General features: G+C 40.1%; 1 protein-coding gene across 1 annotated transcript; it reads left to right on the top strand.

Annotated features, from left to right (window-relative positions):
* Positions 1–455: 455 nt before the first annotated feature.
* Positions 456–17,223, top strand: LOC136362577 (cytosolic phospholipase A2 epsilon-like). The gene is made up of 20 exons (XM_066321245.1): positions 456–545; positions 3,169–3,241; positions 4,186–4,322; positions 4,725–4,856; positions 6,326–6,366; positions 7,060–7,102; positions 7,741–7,804; positions 8,002–8,171; positions 8,312–8,392; positions 9,140–9,177; positions 9,902–10,037; positions 10,706–10,842; positions 11,253–11,475; positions 12,188–12,302; positions 12,624–12,761; positions 14,050–14,157; positions 14,715–14,900; positions 15,374–15,540; positions 15,931–16,117; positions 16,685–17,223. The coding sequence occupies exons 1-20, from the start codon at positions 501–503 to the stop codon at positions 16,891–16,893; spliced, it is 2,430 nt and encodes an 809-aa protein (XP_066177342.1). The 5' UTR covers positions 456–500; the 3' UTR covers positions 16,894–17,223.
* The last annotated feature ends 6,431 nt before the right edge of the window (positions 17,224–23,654 follow it).

Below are 23,654 nucleotides of genomic sequence, written 5' to 3'. Positions count from 1 at the left end.
AAAATGAAAACTACTTGTAAAAGCTTATTTACAAGGGGAGCATTTTGAATATTTAAGGGTTTTATTAATTTGAGATATATCATGTATGCAACTTTAGAATATGTATTAAATAACACAGAGGTGTATTTCAAGGTGAAAGATTAATGACTGGGTGTGTTTATGGGAGACAGGTTTGCTGTTCCTTTAAAGGCCAGGGCCAGGAGCTGCTTCCCTTCCCCATGTGTCATGAAGGGCGGACCTTACCTGGCTGCTACGCCTCTGCTCAGGCTTAGTGGGGCAAGCCCAGCCCAGGCAGTGGCACCGGGCACCGAGGAAACCCCAGTTCCTGACAGGGCTCTACAGCCAGCACTGGCCATGGGCTCCCTGTCCCTGTGGCTCTGAAGTTCCCAATTCCCAAAGCGGATTGTCTTTAAGAGAAATGATGGTTTTTCCAGGGATAACACTGGCCCTTCTTGTTCCAGGAGCTGATTGCTCAAACCTCTCAACAAGGAGACGGAACTATGCAGCTGAATTCTGATGGAAAACAGTGGACTTCTCTTACAAAGGTACCACAAAGGAGAATTTCAGACAGAAACTGTGAACGGGACTTTCCTGATGGGTGGAGGCTGGGTGAAAACAGATAGGGTTCAGCATCTGCCAAACAATTTAATTAGCTACTGTAACCCATTCAGTTCCCTCCATGAGACACTGCCTTGCTTATCACTTTGATCATTCCACTTAGATAGTCTTGCTTCATGTTAAATTCCTAGTGTGGCTTCCTGTCCTTGGCACTTGGGGAACAATCTCTGTTTAAACAAGACTAGTATCTTTAAAAGGATGGGTTTCAGTAGGCTTTCTCTACACATCTTGCTAAAGCACAAGGACAAATTTCCTGCCACTGTAGATAGCAAGAGCTGGGAAATTATGCCATTTATTCTCACAATAGTATGGCAGATCTTAAAGTGGTTTTCAACACCTGATTTCCTGAATTAACCCCTCTTCTGGCCTCTAGTAAATACTAATAGATTTCCAAGAGCCTTCAGACATGAAATCTCTCCTCTAAGAAATGAGAGGACTATATGTGCTAGAAATATTCTTACCCTTCCTCTCTCTAGCTTGAGGCCATTTAGTAATAATTAAGAACTCTCTCTTCTGTTTTGTGATGAGTACAGTTGCTGAGCAGCAAGTGTTGTGCTCACAGTATAAGGAGCAGCCAACCTTTTCCAGATTAGCTGAAAGGAAAACCCAAAGATGAGAAAATACACCCTGCAATAAAACTCTCTACACTTCAGGGGTTGCAGCTGTTTCAGAACACACCAAACATCTCAAATTTTTTTGGCAAAACTCACAAAACTGACAGGGTTTTGGTCATTTGTTATTTATAGCTCTATGATGTCTAAGCCAAGGCTCCTTGGTCATGACAGGGCACATCCACATGCCTGAGTGTTTTGTTCAATCTGCACTGCCTTCTTGGCACATTGGGATTACCATGAAGGTGGCTCCAGGGGATTTGATCCATGAAAACTGAGTTGAGCCCTTCCAGGAATTGCCTTCTCCAAAGCCAGACACTGGCAGCATCAGTTATTTGTTCTGTAATTACTGAGCACTTTCTGTACCTGCCTCATTTCTGTGTCTTTAGGAGGTAGGTTTTAGACATTAATTCAAGTGCCCTTGCTAGTCAGATACACAGCTACCTTTGGAACCCTTAGCAGTGGTTTAACACCCTTGAACAATACATCCATTGACCTGCTTGGTGTCTTTTCCCACAGCAGGATACTTTGGTTACTTGGAGGCTGATTTTACCTATTTCTTCATTAGCCTACTTGTTGACTGCCCCCAGTCTTAACAACATGTATTCCTTAGCCCTGGCTGCCTGCATTGATGCACTCAGGTTAAATATTTGGAGAGACTTCACATGGGCATATATTCCATTAAGCCTATGAACACTGATGCACTTCACTTCTTATGAATGGACACTATTAACAGAGTACATACCAAATTGTTCTGCTCAGACAGTCCAGCTAAAATTATTGCTCTCCTTTCCTGCAGTAACAGTGTCACACTTCTTTCTCTGTGGCTCTAATGAGGTCAGTGTCATGCTTCAGGGCTGGCAATGGTTTTTTATAGTAATTTTGCAGTATGGGTGAAGTCTTTACCTGTCTTTGGCCCTGTAGTTTGCTAAGTGCCTTTTAGGTCTTTTGGAGCAAAATCTTCCTGCGGATTTATATTCCAGCATGTTGTGTCTTTTCCCCTTCTCTATGATGGTAGAAATAGTAAGTTATGTGGAAGTTATTTATTTGTTTATTTTATGGTAAAGGGAGAGGAGATATGAACTCGTATCTCCAATATGAGATCAGAACAGCAATATGAGAGGCTAAGAAGTCATACATGAGGTCAGAAACATGGGCTAATATGAAAGAGTAACAAGAAAAAATAAGAGTTTCTCATCAGGTGTAAAACACTGTTTACACTTCGTAGAAAAACAGTGCAAAGAACCTTGAGATGTGAAGAGTTTGCATACTTCCAAACTAGAGAAAAATTTCTCACCAGGAAAAGTCAGAGGTGTCCTTAGCTCAAGAGGGCAGCTGTATCCCTGTAAACGAAAAACTCATGCATAGTAAGTAGCATGGTTGAAGTACAAAGCAAAGTGATTTCTTTCTCAGATCTTAAAATTGGTTTGGGGATCAGAGGTGAGCATTTAACTCTGCAGAGTACTGTACTTTTAAAAAAGCAGAAATATGGGAAAATCATCTCATAGCCCAGGAGACCAAATATATTTAATGACTGGATAAAAGGTAATCACCACAATAATAATTTTATCACTTGAGAAAGGTCTAAAGCAGGTCTTCATTTTCTGCCTTGAAAATTTAAAAAATAAACCTTCTCCCAAGCTGGGAACAAATTTTTGCACTTTGTGCAGTCAGATTTTAGATAAGAAACAAATAAATGCTATGATAAGATAAATTCTTATATCATGCTACAGAAGAAAAGAAGTGTTTCAGTCTAGTACATTATTTAGAGATGTTAGCAGAAAAATAAATGTATTGGCCATTTTATAATCAAATGGAAAATTCAGTGAAATTGTTCCTGAGTTGGGTGTTTATCTCTCTTGATCACTTCTGTCTTCTAAATATGCTGTCTAACTTCAGCATTCATTCCTGTCTTTTGTATGTTTGTTTTTCCCTGTAGATAGAATCCTCTCTGTGTTACTTACTGACTGTAAGAGTCATAAGAGCAAGAAATATCCACCAGGCAGATGTCTGTAAGTATCTGTAGCCCCTCTCCCCTCCATGGACTAGTAGCTAGTCCTACTCCAAAAATAGGTGCTTTCTAGATTTTTTCCATGAATGGAGAAAGTTTTGTTGTTGATGTGCTAGTTCCAGCAGTGAACATGGTGTGTGTTCTCTTCTCTGCATCAGCCCTTGTTCTGCACAGAGGTGACTACATAGGTCACATCTGTGTCTATCACACACATTTCTCTGTGTCCCCAAACGGAGCAGTAAAAGCTCTGCAATCTGTTGAAAGTAAAAAGTGTGGAAAGATATCCCATGTTTTCCACTGGTGTATATTTATGTAACCAAGAATGCAAAATAGTTGCACTAATTGAGTAAATACTGAAAGATGAGAAGCCTTGTCTCAAATTTAGCTTGTATTCAAGGTTTTCTCAATGCTAAGTAATCTAAACTACCATACCCTAATTCTCTGTGTGCCAGAATTCTCAGATAAAAGCCCATCAGGTGTTGTTACATTTTCATTTACATACATTAGCTCCTCTGGCTTCTGCTGGCCTGGAACCAAAATATAAAAGAAGATTGTATCTTTACTTACGCAGAAATCGGAAAGCTTTTTCTTCATATTCTGTTTGGCTAAAATAGAAGATACCACTTTGTTTCCTTAATGCTTGCTGCATTTGTCCTGGATTTTTTTTTATCCTTGGCTAAACTGATTGTTTGATGACATAGAAAGAGGTGAAAACTCTTCATGTAGAATGTACTTATTGTATTTCTAATCACATTTATTCAAAGAAGAGTCATGTCACCCTTCCTTTTTCTCCATTCCTCCTACATAAATTGTATTGTTTATGTTGAACAAATAAGCCATTTTGTATCATATTATAACTCTTTGAAAACAAAACAATATTGTTCAATTTATTCTTTCTTCTAGAGCAAATGCTCATTTCAGATTGTGTTTGTATTTTTAATACAGTGAGCCAGACTGATTGCTATGTGAGCCTGTGGCTGCCAACTGCTTCAAATGAAAAATTTCAGACTAAAGCCATCAAGAATTGCAAAGATCCAGTCTGGAATGAAACCTTCTACTTCAGGATCCAGAGTCAAGTTAAGGTACTGAACTAGCACTTATCTGGTAACTGACCAAGGGAGCTACTGAGAGGTTTTATCCTTTTGCAAATGGACATGAGCAATTTTCCCAAGAGGCAAGGAAAGAGGCAGAAAGATGTAGAAAGATGTGAGAATAATTCGTACCCTCATGATGGTTTTGCATGCCGTGGAAGGTGATTGTCTCTCTCAGCCGTAGGTAGAATATGGCACTTGAAATGTCTGTGATTTCTTCTCATTCCACCTCATAGGTGCTGACATGGTGATTTCTTCTTCACTTCCTTCCCTTCATGTTCTTTTTCTTTATGTCCTCCCACTTCTCAGAACAGCTGACTAGAACAGTTATGCCCAGGATCTCCTTCCAATAAAACCTGACACATTTCTAAAGTCCTTTCCTTTCTTTCCCAGAATGTGCTGGAACTGGCACTCTATGATAAGGATGTGGTTACTCAGGATGACCACCTCTTCACAGTGTACTTTGACATAGCCAAACTTTCCCTGGGAGAGGAAGTCTTCATGCACTTCAAGTGTGATTCTCAGGTGAGGTCTGAAATAAGAAATAGAATAGCATGGCAAGAATGTGTTTGTTAGCTTTTCTGTCTAAAATGTTATTTGTAAAATTTTGCCTTTTTTCCTTCTTGTGAGTCAGCTGCCTAGCCACATAAAAATAAGTTGGTTTTCACTCTGATGTGGGAAAACCTCTTCATGCCTGGATCTGTAGACACACTGAAGGATTTGGTGTTGGCCACAGAAGTTCACAAATTTCAGGTGTATTGGCAAAATTGTCACTTTGCTGAGCCTGCCCCCCATCAAGTGTCAGGGAGGGTGTCCATGCCAGTACCTGATGTTTTCGTCATAGCCTATTATGACAAACCTATTAATTAGGAAGTAAAAACTCCGTGATCAGAACTAAATGTCAAACCAAACTAGTTGCTAATTATGGAAGGTGGCATGGGTGTTTAAATAAAGTCTAAGTCATGCCACCCAGCTTGGCAGTAAGAAATAATCCTGTCTTGAATGTCCAGGGAGACTTAAAGTTGTACATCCCATCTCCCAGTATGTCCTGTCTAGGATTCTCCTGTTCCAGTTCCCTTCTGGTTTCTTGTGCTTCTGTTGTGTGCAGCTCAGTGGAGGAATTACATTATCTACACACACCCAAGCTCCCCCCTGCACTTCCTTGTCTTTAAATGCCTTATTTGACAATTTCGTTCCTTGCAAAATACCAAAGGAGCAGTGTGTGGACTTCTACTAAGCTCTGGTGAAATTAAAACTTTGGCTAGCTGTAACCCAGCTGATCACTTTGAGCGCTTACAGTGGCTTGGCCATGTCCAAGCCATTTCTTTTTGTGTCTGCACAGCTACACTAGTTAGAGCTCATACTCTTCAAGCCTTTGTCCTGTATTATCAACTTTTGGTGTCTTTAATTCAGTGGGTAATTTGAGCGACTAAGTAGCCTACACCATGATCTTACTTTGCCATCCATCATCCCTTCTGTCTCCACTTTTGTTTTCCTCTTGCCTGTGCTTTCTTCCCCCTGAGGATTATTCACCACTTCACAGACCAGGCCTAAATGTCAGATTTACCTCTGTCCCAAAGCCCTCAACTTGTTGGCAGACAAAGAGGTTTTCCTCTTCCATAACTGCTTTGCATGTCACCATTTCTCTTCCTGACACCAGAAGGCTTTCACTCTCCATTTCAGCAGGTCTGAGCTGGCAGACTCAGAATGAGACAACGTATCCTCCTATGTCTGTCCCTTGGGCCTCAGCAGAGGCAGGCAAGCCGAACAATTTCTGTGTTAAAAACTCTTATGACAGCCATCCACAAACTTCCTATCAGTAGATAATCCTGAGGCTCAAAACAAACATATGTGAGATGGTGTGTGCCTCTGTTGTAAATGCTCTGCTGGTCACAAACAGTGCATGCATACCCAGACTGTGAGAATGAGAATTTGCACTATGAGAACGGCCAGTAAACTAGTACCTAAATCATTTTCCTTTCTTCATTGTACAGAGACAAGAGGAGTTGGAGGTGGGATTTGCCTTGGATAATATGTGAGTAAACATGAAATGCAACATTATCTGGAACAAAAAGAAACAGCAATTCAGAGACATGAAATAGTCTAGTCTGATTGTTCAGAGTGCATCATTCCCAAGGAATCTGTACCATGAGCTTTGTCAACAAATGGGTGAATGCCAGGACGACCTCCCATGAACTTACCACAAACTCCCACAAACAAGAACACCCTAAAACCTTTTCTTTCTCTAATATAGTGAACATTATTTAAGGCCAGAATGTTGCTGGTTTGTTATGCACTTGTCTTTGAGAACGGCAAGAGGCTCCACCTCCCTTCAAAACACAAGATGGAATAATGCACTGGATTTCTGATCCACAATCTTTATTGTTCCATCTCCAACGAAGTGCGATTTTTTAAAAAATTGGATTCCATGAAACCATCCTTGGCCTCAGTTTGGGACTCAGCATAAAATCGCTACATGATTTGGCCTCAGAGGACCTTTGGCATTTTTTTGCTGAGCTCCAGGACTGGATGAGCCAGTAGGATGACAATTGTGCCTTGACATAGTAGAGTGAGGAAACTTGTACAACAAGTCTCCTGGGACTTTTCTTTCAAACCCAATATGCATGTAAAAATATGCAAGAGGAAAATCAGGAGAAGGGTGGGGCCCATGAACTATAGTGTAATTTTAATGAGTTATTGTAAATGCATTTTTCTTTCTGTTTCCTAGTTCAGGCCCTCCTGAAACCATCATTACTAATGGAGTGGTAGTGGTGAGTGTTGTATTTCATCACCTGTCTTATCCTGTTGCCACACGTGTTTCACTTGACTCACAGTCATCAGGACAACATACCCCTTGACTGACATTGAAACGTTGCCATTTCCCACTTCATCATGACACATCCTTGTAGATGGCACCTCTGGAGACGCTGTGGCTGGAACAGCATGGAAATCCCCCATCCCAACACCCCTTTGCTATTGCAAAGGAAACATATGGTAGTGGTTTAGGTCTGAGACATCAGTGCATCAGTGAATTCTTCCTTAGACATCACTCCTCCCACATTTCCATATTGCTGAAGTGAGAGGGTTTGTCCTGTCTCATGCACGTATCATTTCACACATTCAAAACAGTGCTTTTTTTTTTTTTGCACAGGGACTTCCCATCCCTGACATTTTCTTTCTTTTTATTTTTTTGCTTGCTGATGAATTGTGTTTAAAACAATCTTCACATCTCTGGGATCCTGAAAGTGCTGTTTTTTATTTTGTCCTCATCTTCTCCCTTCTGCAAACCCTGTTCATCCACACTGTACTCCTACCTTGCCCTGGTTGTGTCCCGTTTAGACTAGGAAACAGAACATCATATTGGAAAATTCCCTGCCATGATGTATTTTACTGTTCACATCTCTTACAGTCTCGCAAAATCTGCTGCTTAGAAGTTCAGGTGGTTGAGAAAAAGAAAAAGGAGAAGAAATCAAGTAAGATTATTTCTCCATCAGCTATTTTTAACTGATGTGCTAATATTATGAGCACAATTCACTTATGTAAGAATTAAAAAAACCCAAAAAATCCAAAATGTGAGAACAGCCTTGTGATAGACTCTGTAAGAATTTTTACCAGTTACCAGTTTTGATGAGAAAACTAATCTGTGTCTGCTTTTGTGTCATTTCCATAGAAAAAGCATTTTCCTTTAAAGTGCAAGGCTCTTACGAAGGCACCCAGGACATTGTGCTGGGATCTAATCTGGTGTTCAGCTCTTCCTCTCCTGCCAAATTCCACTATGCCAGATACAAGCAGCCAACGCTGGATGTTACACTACCAGGGAAGAAACGACCTCCCTCCTCAGTATGTTACAATTAAGCTTTAAAAAACATAATAATGGCATGTAAAGTATTAGACACCATAAATAGTATCATTAATTTGCATTGTGGGCAGAGAGTGACATTCCTTACAATATAAACCTGGGTTTATTTGTATTTTTTCAGCACTCATGTGTGTATGATACAGGCTCTCCAAATGTGGAACTTCATTCCATTCCAAGTGGAGAAAACATGATCTTAGCAGAGGTGAGTGCCTGCTTTTTTGTGGGAGAGGCTGAGAAACCTGGATGTGGAAGCCTACCTCCCCCTGATGATTACCTTGGTACTTTCTGACAATGAAAGCCTGCCGAAAAAAAATACCTCAGCCTAACTGTGGTAGGTCTTTCAGCAATTAGGCCGGGTTGTGCTTTGTTCTGCTTGAATAGATGTGGGGTATCTGGATACTCCATCCTGATCTTCGCACTTCATGTTGAAGCTCTGCTCCTCCCCACACACCAGCAGGGCACCTGAACTGGCTGAGGTAGTGTCAGACTCCTGCTGACGCTGACCATGCTTTACAAAGCACTTTTAGCCTCAAGGTTAAAAAAAATTCACGTAGAATGAAAGAATCATGACTGTTGGGGGGTATAAGCCATAGAAAGTGTGGAATAAATGCTGCTGTTATAATCATAGTCCCAGATGGCTGCCTAAGAGGTACTGTTAGCAGAGATGGGTAAGGTGTATGTTATCATTATTCTGTAAACAGCAGTTATCCTCAGATGTTACTCAGATGTTACAGTTACTAGAAAACATTAAAAATTTTTGAACAATTTCCCTTTCAGTAAAACACTGCAGTCATTTTGCATAGGCTGCTGGATTATCTGACCTCCTGATTATTCAGGGCTTCTGATTTGTACCCACATTGCTAGGATGGCACAAGATAAAATTTCACCTCAGGCTGCAGGGAAGAAGCAGGTTGTCAGCATTCACATTGTTCACATTCTTGCTTTCCAGGATAAAAGATTCAATTTATATGTGAAGGCAGAAGACTGGTAAGAGACTTGGCCACTCTTGGAGGGTAACTTTTACTTAGCTGAACTCATCTAGGCTAACTCACCCTAGGCTCTTTACTGGGGAGGAGGCACTCGCAGCAGGACTGTAGGTGGTGTGACCAGGTGATGTGGGATTCACATGAGCTGGAAGCAACTGCTTGTAGTGTGGTGTAATACATGTAGATAATCCATACTGAGACATCAATACCGAAAAATTATGCATAAAATAGAAGAATAATATTACAAGTTAATTATGCTACCCAGTGTTATGCTCAGCACAGTCTTTTACCTTTTCTTTAACACTGGGCAAGAGCACAGCCAATCACCTGTCATTGTTGATTATGAAGCAGGAAAGATTTCCTACTTCCAGAAAGTATTCTGAATTCAAGAAAGTACGAGAAGTTTTTCCTGTAGTTCTCAGTTCACTAAAATATGAGAGAATCCAGATAGCAGATATCTCATAAATTAGTTGCAGGAATGTCTTTCCTTTGATTTTATTTTGATAAAAATAAGAATAAAAATAAAATTTCTGCTTAGAAATTTATCAGTCGTTTTTTCTATCCCTGTTTCATGCAGCATTATATACTTGCATGGGAGTGTAGGAAAGGGACCTTGTATAAATGTTGTATTTTGTGGATCAGGTTAATTTTATTATGTTGGGAACTCTGTGCTTGTCTACCAATAATAAAATGGGAATATTCTTTTTTCCTGATCTCTGCTTCAGCCCAGACTGCCTTGATGTGCGTCTAGGATTTGACCTCTGTGTACAGGAGCAAGACTTTCTCTGCAAAAGGAAGAATTATGTTATTCCTGCTCTGAAGAAAGTTCTGCAGGTGGAACAGGATCTGCTGGACCATGAGGTCTGTAGGGAAAACATTTAAAACATCTCACCAGTGCTTAGCAGTGAGAGCATAATGGCATAATACAATCTCTTTTTCTTCACAATTAAATTTTTTTCTGATCTTTCCTTATCTGAAAACTTATGTATACCTCCAATACTGCCCCATACCCCTGCTGTTTGTGTCCTTTGCAGTTGCTATCCTGAATTTAACCCTTTTCCTCTTACACCTTCCTTGGAAGCCAGATCAAATATTCCTTATATAAGAATGGCTTCTTCCACACTCTTTACCCTATTATTGTTATCCTTTTTGATAGTCCCTCCTCTCTTCAACCTGTGAGATTTCTTTTTAATTCCTGCATTTTCAACTGATTTTTTTTTTTTTCTCTCTTACTGTCTCTTTTGGTTTGAATTAATGTGTTTTTAATTTTTTTCATACCAAACATTTATGTTGAACACACTGGAGACAAGTGTCAGATATCTAAGCAAAAATGATCATTCCTTCTATTCCTGTTCTCCTTTATGAAATAAATGATAGGTTTTATCTCATTAGAAATCGTTGAGAAAGGAGTCTGTGCCTGGGCACACGTGGTGGTGTCAGGCTGTATGTATCAGGAGGTCTCTGCTGAGGGCTGCGGTCGGGTGCAGCTGCTGTGTGACACTGGCCCTTTCTGTCCCTGTGCTGCACAGGCCCCGGTAGTGGCCATCATGACCACGGGAGGAGGGATGAGATCCTTGACTGCACTCTATGGCAGCTTGAGGGGGCTCAAGAAGCTCAATGTCTTGGACTGTGCCACCTACCTGACTGGATTGTCTGGTACTACATGGTGAGTGGGACTGGGCAGCCCTTGGCTGGAGTCTCCCTGATGACACCAAAGGATGAAGGAGGCTGGGGCTGGTGTACAGTAGTTTAACTGTAATAACTTCTCAGCAGTCCTACTTCTTGATCTTCTTCCAAAATTGACAGAATAAAGTCTTTTCATGGGGGAAAGTCACATAATTTGCAACTACATGAAAGCAAGTGTTTTTCTAAGAATGGTTTATGGAAATTTTTTCCAGCTGTTTTGACAGGGGTAATGACTGTGACTTCAAAGGGAACAGTTCCAAAGGAAACTGAAGACAGGAAACGCTAATTTCAAATCAGGAATTTAAAACAGGAATATAAAATGTAGCTATTGCCTACCTTAAACCCTGGTATGCTTTTTTTGCCTCTTCAATATGTATTTCCTCTTCCTAGGACCATGTCAAACTTATACAGAGATGCTGACTGGTCACAAAAGGATCTCGACAAGCAAATCAGTGAGGCTCGAAAACATATGACAAAATGCAAAATAAATTCCTTTTCCTTGGAATATTTGAAGTATTACAAAAAGCAGCTGTGCCAACGGAAAAGAGAGGGCCGCAAAACGTCTTTTATAGATCTCTGGGGGCTTGTCCTGGAATCTTTTTTGCATGATGGGGTACAGTATAAAGCAGCATTTACAGTAGCTTACCATTTTCTAAAAATTTATTTCTGGAGAAGATATTTTTCTATTGGCTCTAAGAAAATCAGTTTGTTACGAAACTGTGCAAGCAAATGCAGAGCCATTTCCAAAACATTTCATGTCAGCCTTGTAGATACTCATCCACAGTGGAAATCAGGATTCTTGCTTGTGAAATTTTGAATATGTTTTTCTGAGAAAACTCCAAGACTAACATTTTGAGACAGTATTACGATTTAAGAAATGTTTTTCATATTCTGCAAGTTACTTGTTTAGAAATAACAAAATTGCAAAAATTATGGATGCCCATGAGAGGTGTTAACAAAAGGACCTGCAGAATTTTAAAAGGTCAGAGGTCTTCCACAAAGTTGCAGCATAATACAATACATGTTTCATATCAAAAGTATATCAAAAGCAATATCAAAAGTATTGCTTTCTCCTCTTTTTTTATTTCTTTCCATTTCCATCTTAATGCATCATCAAATAATCTGGCATCACATTGGATGGCTGCAGGTATTTCAGTAACAGAATACTTATGGGAATTTTGAAAAACATGGAACATTTTAGAAGATAAGCCAAGCACACTTTATACATTAGAGGCAGGAATTTTTCTGCCCTGCAAGCTTAGATGCAGAGAAAATACTGCCATGCCAATTTTTGTCTCAGTGTAACCATATTTCTGGAATCACAGAAAGACAACCACAGACTCTCTGATCAGCAACGGGCCATTGATCGTGGTCAGAACCCACTTCCTATCTACACTGCAGTCAATGTCAAGAACAACTACAGCACTCTGGATTTCAAAGGTAATAATGAGACTTCTGAGAGTCATTTGTCTTTATATTTAAGGTGGTAAATTGTGGAACAGTCTTTTTGGTCAGCCTAAAAACCCCCTCTTATTTGAAGACCAGAATCTCAGCTGATGTGTATTCATATAATACCCTTGTGGTCAGGTAAAAGTTTGACTAACTATGCAACAGACTCAAAAATATTCCAGAGCCTTCCCATGGTCATGAGTTTTCATTTGTAGCATGCTTATAACTCATTGGTATTGGTCAAAAATATTAGACTCAAAAATTATTTTGAGGGCTGTAATAAAACATTGTTCTCTTCATTCTTTTTTACAGAATGGGTGGAGTTCACCCCATATGAGGTGGGATTGCAAAAATACGGAGTTTTTGTTCGTACTGAGGATTTTGGCAGTGAGTTCTTCATGGGACGATTGATGAAGAAGGTCCCTGAGTCCAGGATCTGCTTCTTGGAAGGTAAGCTATTAAAAACAACAAATTATTTTATTGCTTGTTTTGGGGGGTTTGGGTTTTTTTATTTTGGTTGGGTTTTGTTGTTGTTGTTTGGTTGGCTTTTTTGTTTGGTTGTTTTTGTTTTGTTTTGTTTTGTTTTTTAATGTGAGCTATAGAAACTACACAATAATAAAGAACTGATGCAGGACTAACATGGTAATACTGCCAGAGAGGATAAATATATCTTTGCTGAATTAATACTCACTATAATGGATTCCGTTTACAGTAAAGTAGAAAATTCAAGGGGACTGTCAAATAGTCTTTTACACTTTCAAACCTAGTTTTGAATTTAAATACAGTATGGCTTCCAGTATAACAATAAAATTGAGGTCCCTAGGAATCCATGGTTCAGCTCATGCCACCCCAGAAGGGTGAACTTCGAGCCTATTGCCTATCTCACAGGTAGTCAGTATTTTGTACGCTCCCTATAAACATTTTACATGAGCCTTCATGCAGATTCTCCAGTGCATCAATGCGTTTGAGCACACCAGTCCCTCCTGCTCCAGAGAGTCCTAGGCCACATGTCACTGGCTCCAGTTTCCACACTGCCTGGGCAAGGTTGGGGGGAAAACAACACAGCCATCCTCAAAACATTTTTGCTGTTGACTGAAGCCAAGCATGGATATGTGTTTTCCTGACAAAGAGACAAGCTGTCAGCCTGTGACTGATTTCACAAGCAAACTTGCCTTTGACTGGCCACTCCACTGAGCAGGAAGGTGACACTGTACTATTTTAACCTCAGTCTGTGCTGGATTGTCACACATTTGCACTCCTTGAATAAAAAAACAGTGAGAACTTGTGCCCTATTGGATAACCAAAGAAATTGCTTTTCAAGCTCAAAAATGCATGGTCAAAACTGATCCCTTGGTGTGTTAACAGGCTTATTCTCAAAAAGGGAATCCTACAAAAGCAGAGATTGCAAGATTATGTTGTAGTTATGCCCTTAGAAATATAATTCCACATCAAATCTCTTGGATAGCAAACTTTCATCCTTTCTTTTTATACAAGCTTTGTTTTATTCCTAAAAATGCAAATTCCACATTAATTCGCAAAGATCTCCATCCCTATGGTACCATAAGAAAAAACTGGATGCCAAAAATAGGGTTTAAAAACCAGCAGCCAAATAAAAATGACACACCATGCTTTTAAAACAAAATAACGAGAAACAAACTTCACAAGTTCTATTTCATCACAACAGTTTGAGATTCATGAAATGTGAGTGTTTGAGTTAGAAAGCTCTTTTCTTTTACAGGCGTGTGGAGTAGTTTATTTTCATTCAACTTGTTATATATCTGGAATTTGTCCCATTCATCAGAAGATTTCTGGCACAGATGGACCCGGGACCAAATTGACAATATAGGTACACAACCATACTTCTTTTTTACTGTGTATCTATTGTTAAATGGAGATAATATGGACATATTGTTATATGTCTCATACTGCAAAGTACGAATGAATAATTTAAGAATCTCCAGTCCTGTGATATATCAGGAGTCAACACTAATGTTGGTAGTTGATTAAAATGTTCAGAAATAGTAAGATTGATCTGTAAATTATTAAGAAATCAAAATTATTTTGACTGCTTCAAGTGAGAAGTAATACAAAGAAGCACAACAGTTGTCCTTTTCCAAAGCTTGCACTCAGTCTGTTCCACAAATGTGTGTATGCCTGGAGAAGACTTTTATTGCTGTTTGACACTGTATCTTGGTTTGTTTTTGTTTTTTTCCCAAGCCCAGAATATGTAAAAGAAATGGTATTTGCTAGTAAGAGTCGCTTTTTATTTTCTGTTTTATTTGGTCACTTACGCTTGTTGATCCTTTTAAAAAGAGAAAGCGTCAGGGTTTATTCCTTACCTTGACCTCTGGGGGGCTGGCCCTGCCCCGGGCAGGTGGGATTTAGCAGCTTTTCCCCGGGCAGAGGAGGAGCCGCCGCTGGAGCCGCCGGAGCTGCGGACGCGGCTGCTGACGCCGCCCGGGGCTTTGGGCAGCGCCGTGCGCGCCGCCCTCACCGAGCGCGCCTGCATCGCCCGGGAGCACAGCTTCCTCAGGGGCCTCCAGATGCACAGCGACTACCTGGAGAACGCACACTTCCGCAGATGGAAAGGTAGCGGCCAGACCTCTGGGCCTGGGGGGAGAATAAACAAACCGAACCAAACAAAACCCCGGATTTGATATTAAACCCGTTCTCTGGGGTTGGAGGCCGGGTTTGGGCAGAATCTCTGTTAGATCAATCTGTGACCGATCATGCTGCAGGACATAGCATGGTGTGGCGTTGAGCTGTGTGTCAGTAGTTTGCTGGTGGCACTCACCTCCAGAGGCTGGGCCACCAGGTCCTTCCTCTCTTCACAGACACACTTGGTGGGGAAGCATGGTAAAACCTTCAAGAATGTTGTTAGTGCAGGTCCAAAACTGCATGTGACTGGAGCTGAGAGGGCAGAAGAGAAGGGATATGGCAAACCTCCCTTCCCCAAGGACTGTAACCAGTTAAGGCTCTGTGGATATGGTGTAAGGGTGGAAAAACAGAACAACAGGTTTTGCAGTATTGCACTTACAGCAAGAATTTTTCTTTTCTTTCAGATACCGTCTTAGACACATTTCCCAACCAGCTGACACATTCAGATGAATTCCTATCTCTGGTAGATACTGGATTTTTCATCAATACAAGTGTCATGCCACTTTTAAAACCAGAGAGAAAGGTGGACGTCATCCTGCATTTAAATTACAGTGCAGGATCCCAGATACAGGTGAGACTAATTGAAACAGTCTTTATTTCTTCTTCGATATGTGTGTATCTATCAGTTTTTAACACTTTTGTAACACTTTTATATTAGTACTACTAAAAGTGTTAAACTTTAGCATTTTCAGCTTAATGATGAAGTGTGATACATCTTCTATAGGCTGCACGTAGTTTCATGTGTTTTTCTTTTATGACAAACTGTGTTGTGCTAAGACTCAGAGGAAAAAAACCAACCCAATAACAAAAAACTTCTGTCCAGTGACAGTGTTTTTGATTAGGGGTTAAGAGCTTTTACACAAGCAGCTTAGAAAATATCTACTTCATTACTGTACTCTGAGAAATCCTGAGCCTTGAAATCCTATTTTAAGTCTTAGTACTGCTTTGTTCCTTGATCCAGGCTTTGGACCAGACCTGCAAGTACTGCTCTGAGCAGGGAATCGTTTTTCCCAGGGTAGACTTGAGTGAAGAAGACAGGAAAAACCTGAAGGAGTGTTACCTCTTTGATGGTGCTGAGACTCCAGGAGCACCAGTACTGCTATTTTTCCCACTAGTTAATGATACCTTCCAAAAATACAAAGCACCAGGCAAGTACTCAAATACGTTAAAAAGAAGGTTTACATCGTGGACAGCCTATTAAAAGGAATATATTTAATAGTCCAACTCTTGAGCTTCACTGTTGATTCTTTTCAGTACATCAGATGTTTCTGTTGCTTGAAGTTAATTTTTTTAGCCATATGAGATTTGATGCCAGGGCTGTGATGTCTCAATCCCTAAGCTAGCTATCTTACAGGTAATTAGTTCTCAGGTAGTTCTCAGGTAACTTTGATGTATCTACCAATGTGTACATCCACAGATACATACTGTAGGTGCCTTCAGGTACAGCTAAGAACTACATTGCAGACCCATGTAAGAATAATCACCCTTTTCTCTCCCCTCATCCTGCAAAGCCATTGGTATGTGCTTGAGCCAGGAACTGAGCTGTCAATTTGAATAAGAATTATTTGCTTAAAAAAAAAATTAAAGCTAAATGAGTAATTTGCACTGGGAACTCTCTCTAGAGAGACACCTCCTTTCCTTCCTTCCTCTGGTAAGACTTTGTTTATGACCAGGGGGGTTTCTCTCAGCAGTGATTTCTCACTCCTTCCTCCTAGGCCAGAAGCGCTCAGAGTCAGAGATGGAAGATGGCAAAGTTGATCTCTATGGCTGCTGTTCCCCATATTCCACATATTCCCTGCAATACTCTGAGAAGGCCTACGACCGCCTGGTGCAGCTGGGAGAGTACAACATCCTCAATAACAAAGACCTGATTATACAGGCCTTGTGCACTGCAGTGGCACGGAAAAGGCAGATAAAGAAATAATGTCAGACTAGAGAGGATGCTTTAAGTCCCTTATGAGAGACAGAAGGTCCCTTACTATTAGCCAGCAGGCTTCAAAGCATTCCTGCTCAGTCACACTGAATGGTAGTCTCAGGTGAACAAAAAAGACTGAAGAAGAACTTTTTCTCCGAAGAATTTCACCGCAGCAAATCATTACAATTCAGTTACAACAATGGAGTATGAATTGTTGAATGGTACAGAGGATGGGCAGCCACAAAGAAGAAGGTGCTAAAATTATAATAAACATTGTGTTTATTGCCCTGAGAAAGAACTTGAAGTGTTTAAGCCTGACATCTTCAGGACAAACCACATTAAAAGTATGTTTTATTAAATTGGCTTGTGTTTTGTATTTGCAAGGTGGTGCTGAGACAAACCTTTGGGGCAGGTTTGTGACTGGGATCATGACACACTGAGTGTTTAGAGAAAAGCACTTGCTGTACAGAGAATAGTGTTGTGGAAAGGGACCTGGGGGTCTGTGGCAAGTTGAACATGAGCCAGCAGTGCCCTGTCAGCTGGGAGGGCCAACTCTGTCCTGGGGTGCATCAGGGACAGCTTGGCCAGCTGGGCGAGGGAGGGGACTGTCCTGCTCTGCTCTGCACAGGGGTGGCCTCACCTCGAGTCCTCTGTGTGGTTTTGGATGTTACAAGGCAACAAGAAAGATACTAAGCTGTGAAAGAGTGTCTAAACAAGGGCATTGAAGACCATGAAAAACCTTGAGGGGAAGTTGTATGAGGAATGGCTGAAGTCACTTGGTCTGTTCAGCCTGGAGAAGGAAGAGTCTGAGGGGAGACCTCATTGCAATCTGCAATGTAAATATCTTGTTGTTTTGTCAGGTTTGCGGTTGGTTTTTTGGTTGGTTGGATATTTTTTGTGGGTTTGTGGGTTTTGGGGATTTGGGTTTGTTTGTTTTTTTTTTGATGTAGTCCTTTTAGAAAGTTAAGGTTGAAAGGTTGAGTTAGGTTAGTCTACTATTATGTACACTGAGAAACTCAGCTTAGGTTGAGTTCCTCAATGTACATAACAGTAGACTATCTACATTTGTAGCCTGCTGAAACCACCTGTGGTAACATTTAAAATTCTTTGGAATGCAGGAGATAGACTGGAATATGAAATGTTGTGCTTGATGCCAGTGCACACGGCTGGCCCATACTGAGCCTGCTGCTGACCAACACCCCCAGCTCCCTGTTCTGCAGTCCTGCTCTCCAGCCACTCCTCTCCCAATTTATACCTGTCTCTGGAGTATCTTGTGTCTTCCTGTATTGGGTTTACATGGCAAAGTGTTGGTAGCAGGGTGGGCTGCTGCTGTGGTGGCCTCTGTGGCTGCCAGCTGCATTTCAAGGCTAATGTGGAGGATTTCATCTTTGCTTTCCAAACAAGTAGATAAAGATATTCACTGTGTGCTTGTCTGAGTCGTGTCACTCTGAAGCTTTAAACAGCATCATCAGTCTGGCAGAGGGAGCAGGACACGGGGTTTCTGCAATGACAGGCCAGCCAAGGACAATAGTGCTCTGTGCAGCTCAGTTTTAGAGTACAGAGGAGAAGAAGTGTCAATGACAGGGAGGGGTCCCTGTGAAATGCCTGCCTTGTTCCTTCAAGGGAGCTCTCTGGATATAGTCATTCTTTTATTTCTGTACAGCTGAAAAGTTGTAGTTTTAATAGTGTGGCTTGTCCAGTGTAGATTCTTGGAAGATATTTTTGTAGATTATGAACAGGTTCTGTCTCTCAGCAATTTTTACTTTGCACATATCCTTCCAGAATTAAAGTCTAAGAATTGATGTTGTAGCGAGGCTGGACTGATTTTCTCATGATCAGTTCACTTTCTTACCATTGTATCACCACTGTTTCCTTATTACGATCAACTTTGTAAAATATACCTAGTTTACATCAGTCTTGTTTTTGTCAAACCAGTAGATGCAACCCTTCAAATTCTGATTATAACCCCACTTTTTCTGATGTATCCAGCTGTATCTCTGCTCTTGCACTCCCTTCATTGTCCCTTTATCAAATGCAAACTCCAGTGCCCTTCCCACTACTGCTGCACACTGAGATTAGCATTGCTTTGTTATTCTTATATTCTTACATATAAATGAGTTCCTAGATTCTATATATAGACTCCAGTTGTCCTCATTTGCCTTTAAAGGCTTCTGACAAGTTGTCTTCCCTAAGCTGGTTAGTTAGTTTTTTTCCACACTCCAGTCTTTCTTTTCACACGGGAGAGTAAATTGTAACATCCATTTGGGAGTCCTTTAACCATAACTTGCACTTCAGTGTGTTAGATTTTTACCATGGTTAAGCAGGCCATTCTATCAGGCAGGTGAGATCATTCTTTATGATTGCCCTGTCCTTAGTATTACTCCATCAATCTTTGTTCTTCTGCAAATCTGGCCATTCAGGGTGCATTGTTTATTTCCAAAGCATTCATGAAAATATTCAATAGAGTATGAGACTTGTAAATTCTTAAAAATTCCTTAACAGAAAACTTTTCAGTGATATTTGTGACTGAAGACTACTTCTGAGATCAGTTAGAGAAACTATTCTTTACCTTCCTAATATATACTTTCTTTTCACTCTTTGCATTAAAAAATCTTACTATCTTTGGACAATAGACTAAAAAAATTGTGATACTTCACAATAGACAAAAATCTGTTTCTTCATATTGAAAAACACTATTTCCTACTGACTGGCTCCCAGAGACAGCTCAGGGATTACCAAAACTGCTCATCACCTCACAAGGAACCCCAAAAAGATCTCTTTTCCACGCAGTTACCTTGCACCAACATTTTGCTATGTCATACACGTTTCTGGGAGGACATCCTGTGATTTCTTTGGCATCCTTTGCGGCCTTATTGCACTCTGGTCACTTAAAGATGGCTTCAGTAACCTGCCTTGCAAGATCAGTGCATCCATAGGACAGCACATATTTTGGTCACAGTGGCATCACCTCTATAATACACCTAAAAAAAGGCAATTAAAGAAGAATTTCTGTGCATAGTCCAAATATAAGTAATACTTTTCCAAAGTTTAATAAAGAAAGGAAAAAAAAAAAAAAAAGGGAAAGAAAAGAAACAGGGAAAGAAAAGGAAAATAAAAATAAAAATGAAAAGAAAAGAAAGACAAAAGAAAAGAAAGACAAAAGATAAATACACAGTTATATCTCTTTAGTAATAATATTTTCCAACAGCTTTCCTGTCCTTTTGCCCTGCTCTTTTATTTCCCAGCTACATGGTTCTTAAACTCTTTACTGAACCACATGGCTAGGCATTCTGTTAGCATGCAAGGGAGGTAGGTGTTTTACTTCTACCTTCATGTGAAGTCTTTCAGACATAAATTTTTACTCCAAATCTCCCCTGGTGTCTCTATACACACACACACGCACACACACATATATATGGAATTTGATTGGGTGGAACCATGTGCTGTCCAGACAGTAAATTGTACTAGTTAATGACTATCCTAAGGCCAGCTAATTACACATCAACAATCTTTTTTTGGCAAAACACTCCCTTGTTTGGTGGAGTGCAGTTTTCAGTGTATAATTGCTTTGTATGCCAAAAGTTATATATAATATAAACATGCATAGATTCACAAATGCAGTACAAAATGTTTGAAGCATAAATTTAAAGAATGTATGCAATTTGAAACCAACTCTTCATTTAGCACAGGTCTTTTCGATAGAGCATTTGGCATGCATGAATACCATCCCACATTTTAAGGAATAGCAAGAAAAGCCAGAGTGGTAATATATGATAACTGCTTTTTAGTTAGTCAGGTATTGTGTTCATTATGGCAATGGCAGCCAGGGTAAACAAACTATTGTGCCATTACTATATTCCACTTGCTACTTTTTTAAAATTGGCACAATACTCACATTCTTTCTGTAGCTCTGCAGTATAACAAGAATTAAAGTAGCTGAAGCATAGATAGTCAAGAATCATATACTGTGTTTTAGAAACTAATTGGTAAGAATGATCTCTGTTTTGTCTTATTACACGTTGTATGAATATGTGGTCATTTTCATTATTCATTGATGAAACATGTGAAGTGTCTTCTTTTTGAACATAGAATACAAGTGTTTTATTATCATTCCTGATTTAGCTGCACAATTAGTAATTATTTTGCTTTTTATTTGAAGTAATAAGTCCAAATCTTTGATAGCATTTTGCTTTCTCTTCATAAACATTTCATTTCTATTTGCACATATGAGCTTATTATTATCTTGGCGTTGTGGAAATACAGCAAATAATTAATTTTCCTTTCATGTCATATCTGTGCAATGTGATCTAACTGAGTAGGTTTTAGTTGTTACATCACATAAGGTCAAAATATCAAACCCATGTGAGAGTTTATGCAAGAGCTGTTTAGACAGGTTTCCACATGCTTTAGAAATGTGTGGCTCCCTTACATTTATTATAATGGGTATTCAGCAATGTTTGTCACTAAGAATTTGTTCTTCTTTAATCTGTGTTTTCTTAACCTGACCTAGGAGTCACGCTTGACTTTGATGTCTGTGAGTTTTGGCAGAATATAATGTTGCAATGGTGATTTAATTTAGCATGTAATAGGATGTACTTACATAGTTGCCTATCTCGATCTCCTGGAGAATGTTTCTTTCCTTACGCGTTTCTGAAACACTTCCTTAAGATGTTTTGCAATGGTTTCTTTAAAGCCTTTCCATACAGAGCTGTTGACACAGCTTAATCTTTGTGATCGGCCCTTTTGTGAGTAAGTGGCCGCACTAGATTCCTGCACAGGTTTGTATTTTGTTCAGCTGGTGCATATGAAATGATAGTGAGACTCTTTTGCTTACTCCCAAACTCTCCCACACTTGGCTCCACAGACAACAGTGAAGCCCTTTGGAGTCCCTGAGAAATGGCAATGTTTTGTTAATACCCATGTGAAGTCATGTGCATAGCACCACTGAGACCCCATCCCACAGGCAGCTGGCACAAGGCACGTGTGATAGCTCAGATGGAACAAAGCTTTGACTCCCAACAGAGCCTGGGTTTGTTAAGCAAAGCTGCTTACATGACCTGCCAGGTGCCCTGGAAAGGCTATCACTCCATCTTCCCAGTGACAACATGCTGTACATGTGGCAAGACTGGCTGCCATGCGCACCAGTTCAGATTGCACAATGAATGAGCAGGGCTTCAGCACACACGGGAGATACTGGATGCAAGAGCTTCTGCAACAGCCAGGCCTTCCTCATACAAGGAAGAAGCACAAGGAATTTCAGCACTGCAAGATGAGCTGGAGTGAGTACATCACCTAACCCTGTGTTTCCTTTTCCTCTACAGCTGGCAAATGGGATGGGAAATGCCCATAGTGGCTGTCAGCCTTTCCTCGTCTAGGGTATGACTTCCCTAAGGATGCCCTCTCCCCATAGCTTGTGTTTTCTCACCAGAACTCTCATACCAGAGACATCTGCATCAGATGTGGGCTGTGTTCTCAAAATGCACTGTTCTATTATCTGTTGTAACATAGAAAATGACAGAAAAATAAGGAATTTAATTATACCAAATCTTGAGGCATTGCTGTGTTGAAAAAGGCAGTCTCCTAATGTGTGCTGAAACAAGCTAGCTGTACATGTCTTGGCTGGAAAGGCAATGCATTCAGAAAGGTGCAGTGGCCATTTTTACACTGAGGAGGTAAAAGAGACTCTGCTTAACAATGGGGAAGGCTTGGAGGAAATGCCAGAATCAGGGCTGAATCTGTCGCCTGCATTGGTGTCCTCTTGATCTTGCCTGGGACTCTCAGTAACAGTTCCCACGGGAAATGGCATTTTTCTCCCTAGAATCAGGAAATGCACTCTGGTGATTTATGCATCAACTAGTTTTTTGTGATGTACTTTATCCTTTGGAGCTAACTGCAATGAACACTGGAAATTTAAAGCTGATGATAGCCTATGATGTCCCATATGTAAGGCAAGGATAGTAAACTCAAAGGCATACCTCTCCAGCACTTGCTGATTTTAGTAAGATAGTAAGATACCATTAACATCCTACAGCTGAAAAAGTTTAGAGGCCAGTTATTTCTGAGTAAGTTGTTTTAGCAGTCCCAACGTCTTTTAGTGTTTCACTGTAGTATCCCATAGTGAGGCTGGCAAGAACTAGAATACTCAAGACAGGGCGTGCCTTACAAAGAAAGACTAATTTAAGAAATTGATATGTAAGCTTCATAATGAAGAGGTATTGCATTTATGCATATGCACAGGTCTTCTATGAGTCAAATCAGAAGAGTGATTATGTTCTGGGAAAGAATAAACAGACCAAATAACCCTGCAAATACGAGCTACTATCAGTATTTGTCCAGGACATTAAGTACTTCTTGGAGAGTTTCTGAAATATTTTCTGAGTACACATTTTTTCTGAGTTCTGTGTAGCATATATGCAACAACAAATATCTGTACTCCCTATTTGTCATGGGGAGGAGCATATAGAGACCTTTTAAAAGCAATTTAATATTTCTAATGGTAGAAACACTCCTTTTTCTTCTGATTTTACCTTATGGTCCAAATTTTCTCCAGCCATTTCATTTTTCTATCCTAATGCCTTCATGGTTTAGTGGTAGACTCAGCAGTATTAGATTAACACTTGGTCTCAATGGTCTTAGAGGTCTTTTCCAATCTTAAAAGATTCAACTAATCTATATTTGATTTACAGATAAATATATTTATGTATACCTTTCTCATTATGACATATATATTTGTCTTGTTTAAATAAAGATTATGGGTCACCAGAAGCAAC

The sequence above is a fragment of the Sylvia atricapilla genome, chromosome 6, assembly GCF_009819655.1.
Source record: "Sylvia atricapilla isolate bSylAtr1 chromosome 6, bSylAtr1.pri, whole genome shotgun sequence".
Taxonomy (NCBI): Eukaryota; Metazoa; Chordata; class Aves; order Passeriformes; family Sylviidae; genus Sylvia; species Sylvia atricapilla.
Note: the sequence above shows the minus strand (reverse complement) of the source record. Positions and strands in the feature narration are given on the sequence as shown.

Bases quoted from the DNA above. Each gene is read 5' to 3' on its own strand.
- LOC136362577 (XM_066321245.1), top strand. From the start codon at position 501: ATGCAGCTGAATTCTGATGGAAAACAGTGGACTTCTCTTACAAAG. The intron at 4,323-4,724 runs GTACTGAACTAG...TTTCTTTCCCAG, and splicing joins GGATCCAGAGTCAAGTTAAG to AATGTGCTGGAACTGGCACT. The intron at 6,367-7,059 runs GTGAGTAAACAT...TCTGTTTCCTAG, and splicing joins GGATTTGCCTTGGATAATAT to TTCAGGCCCTCCTGAAACCA.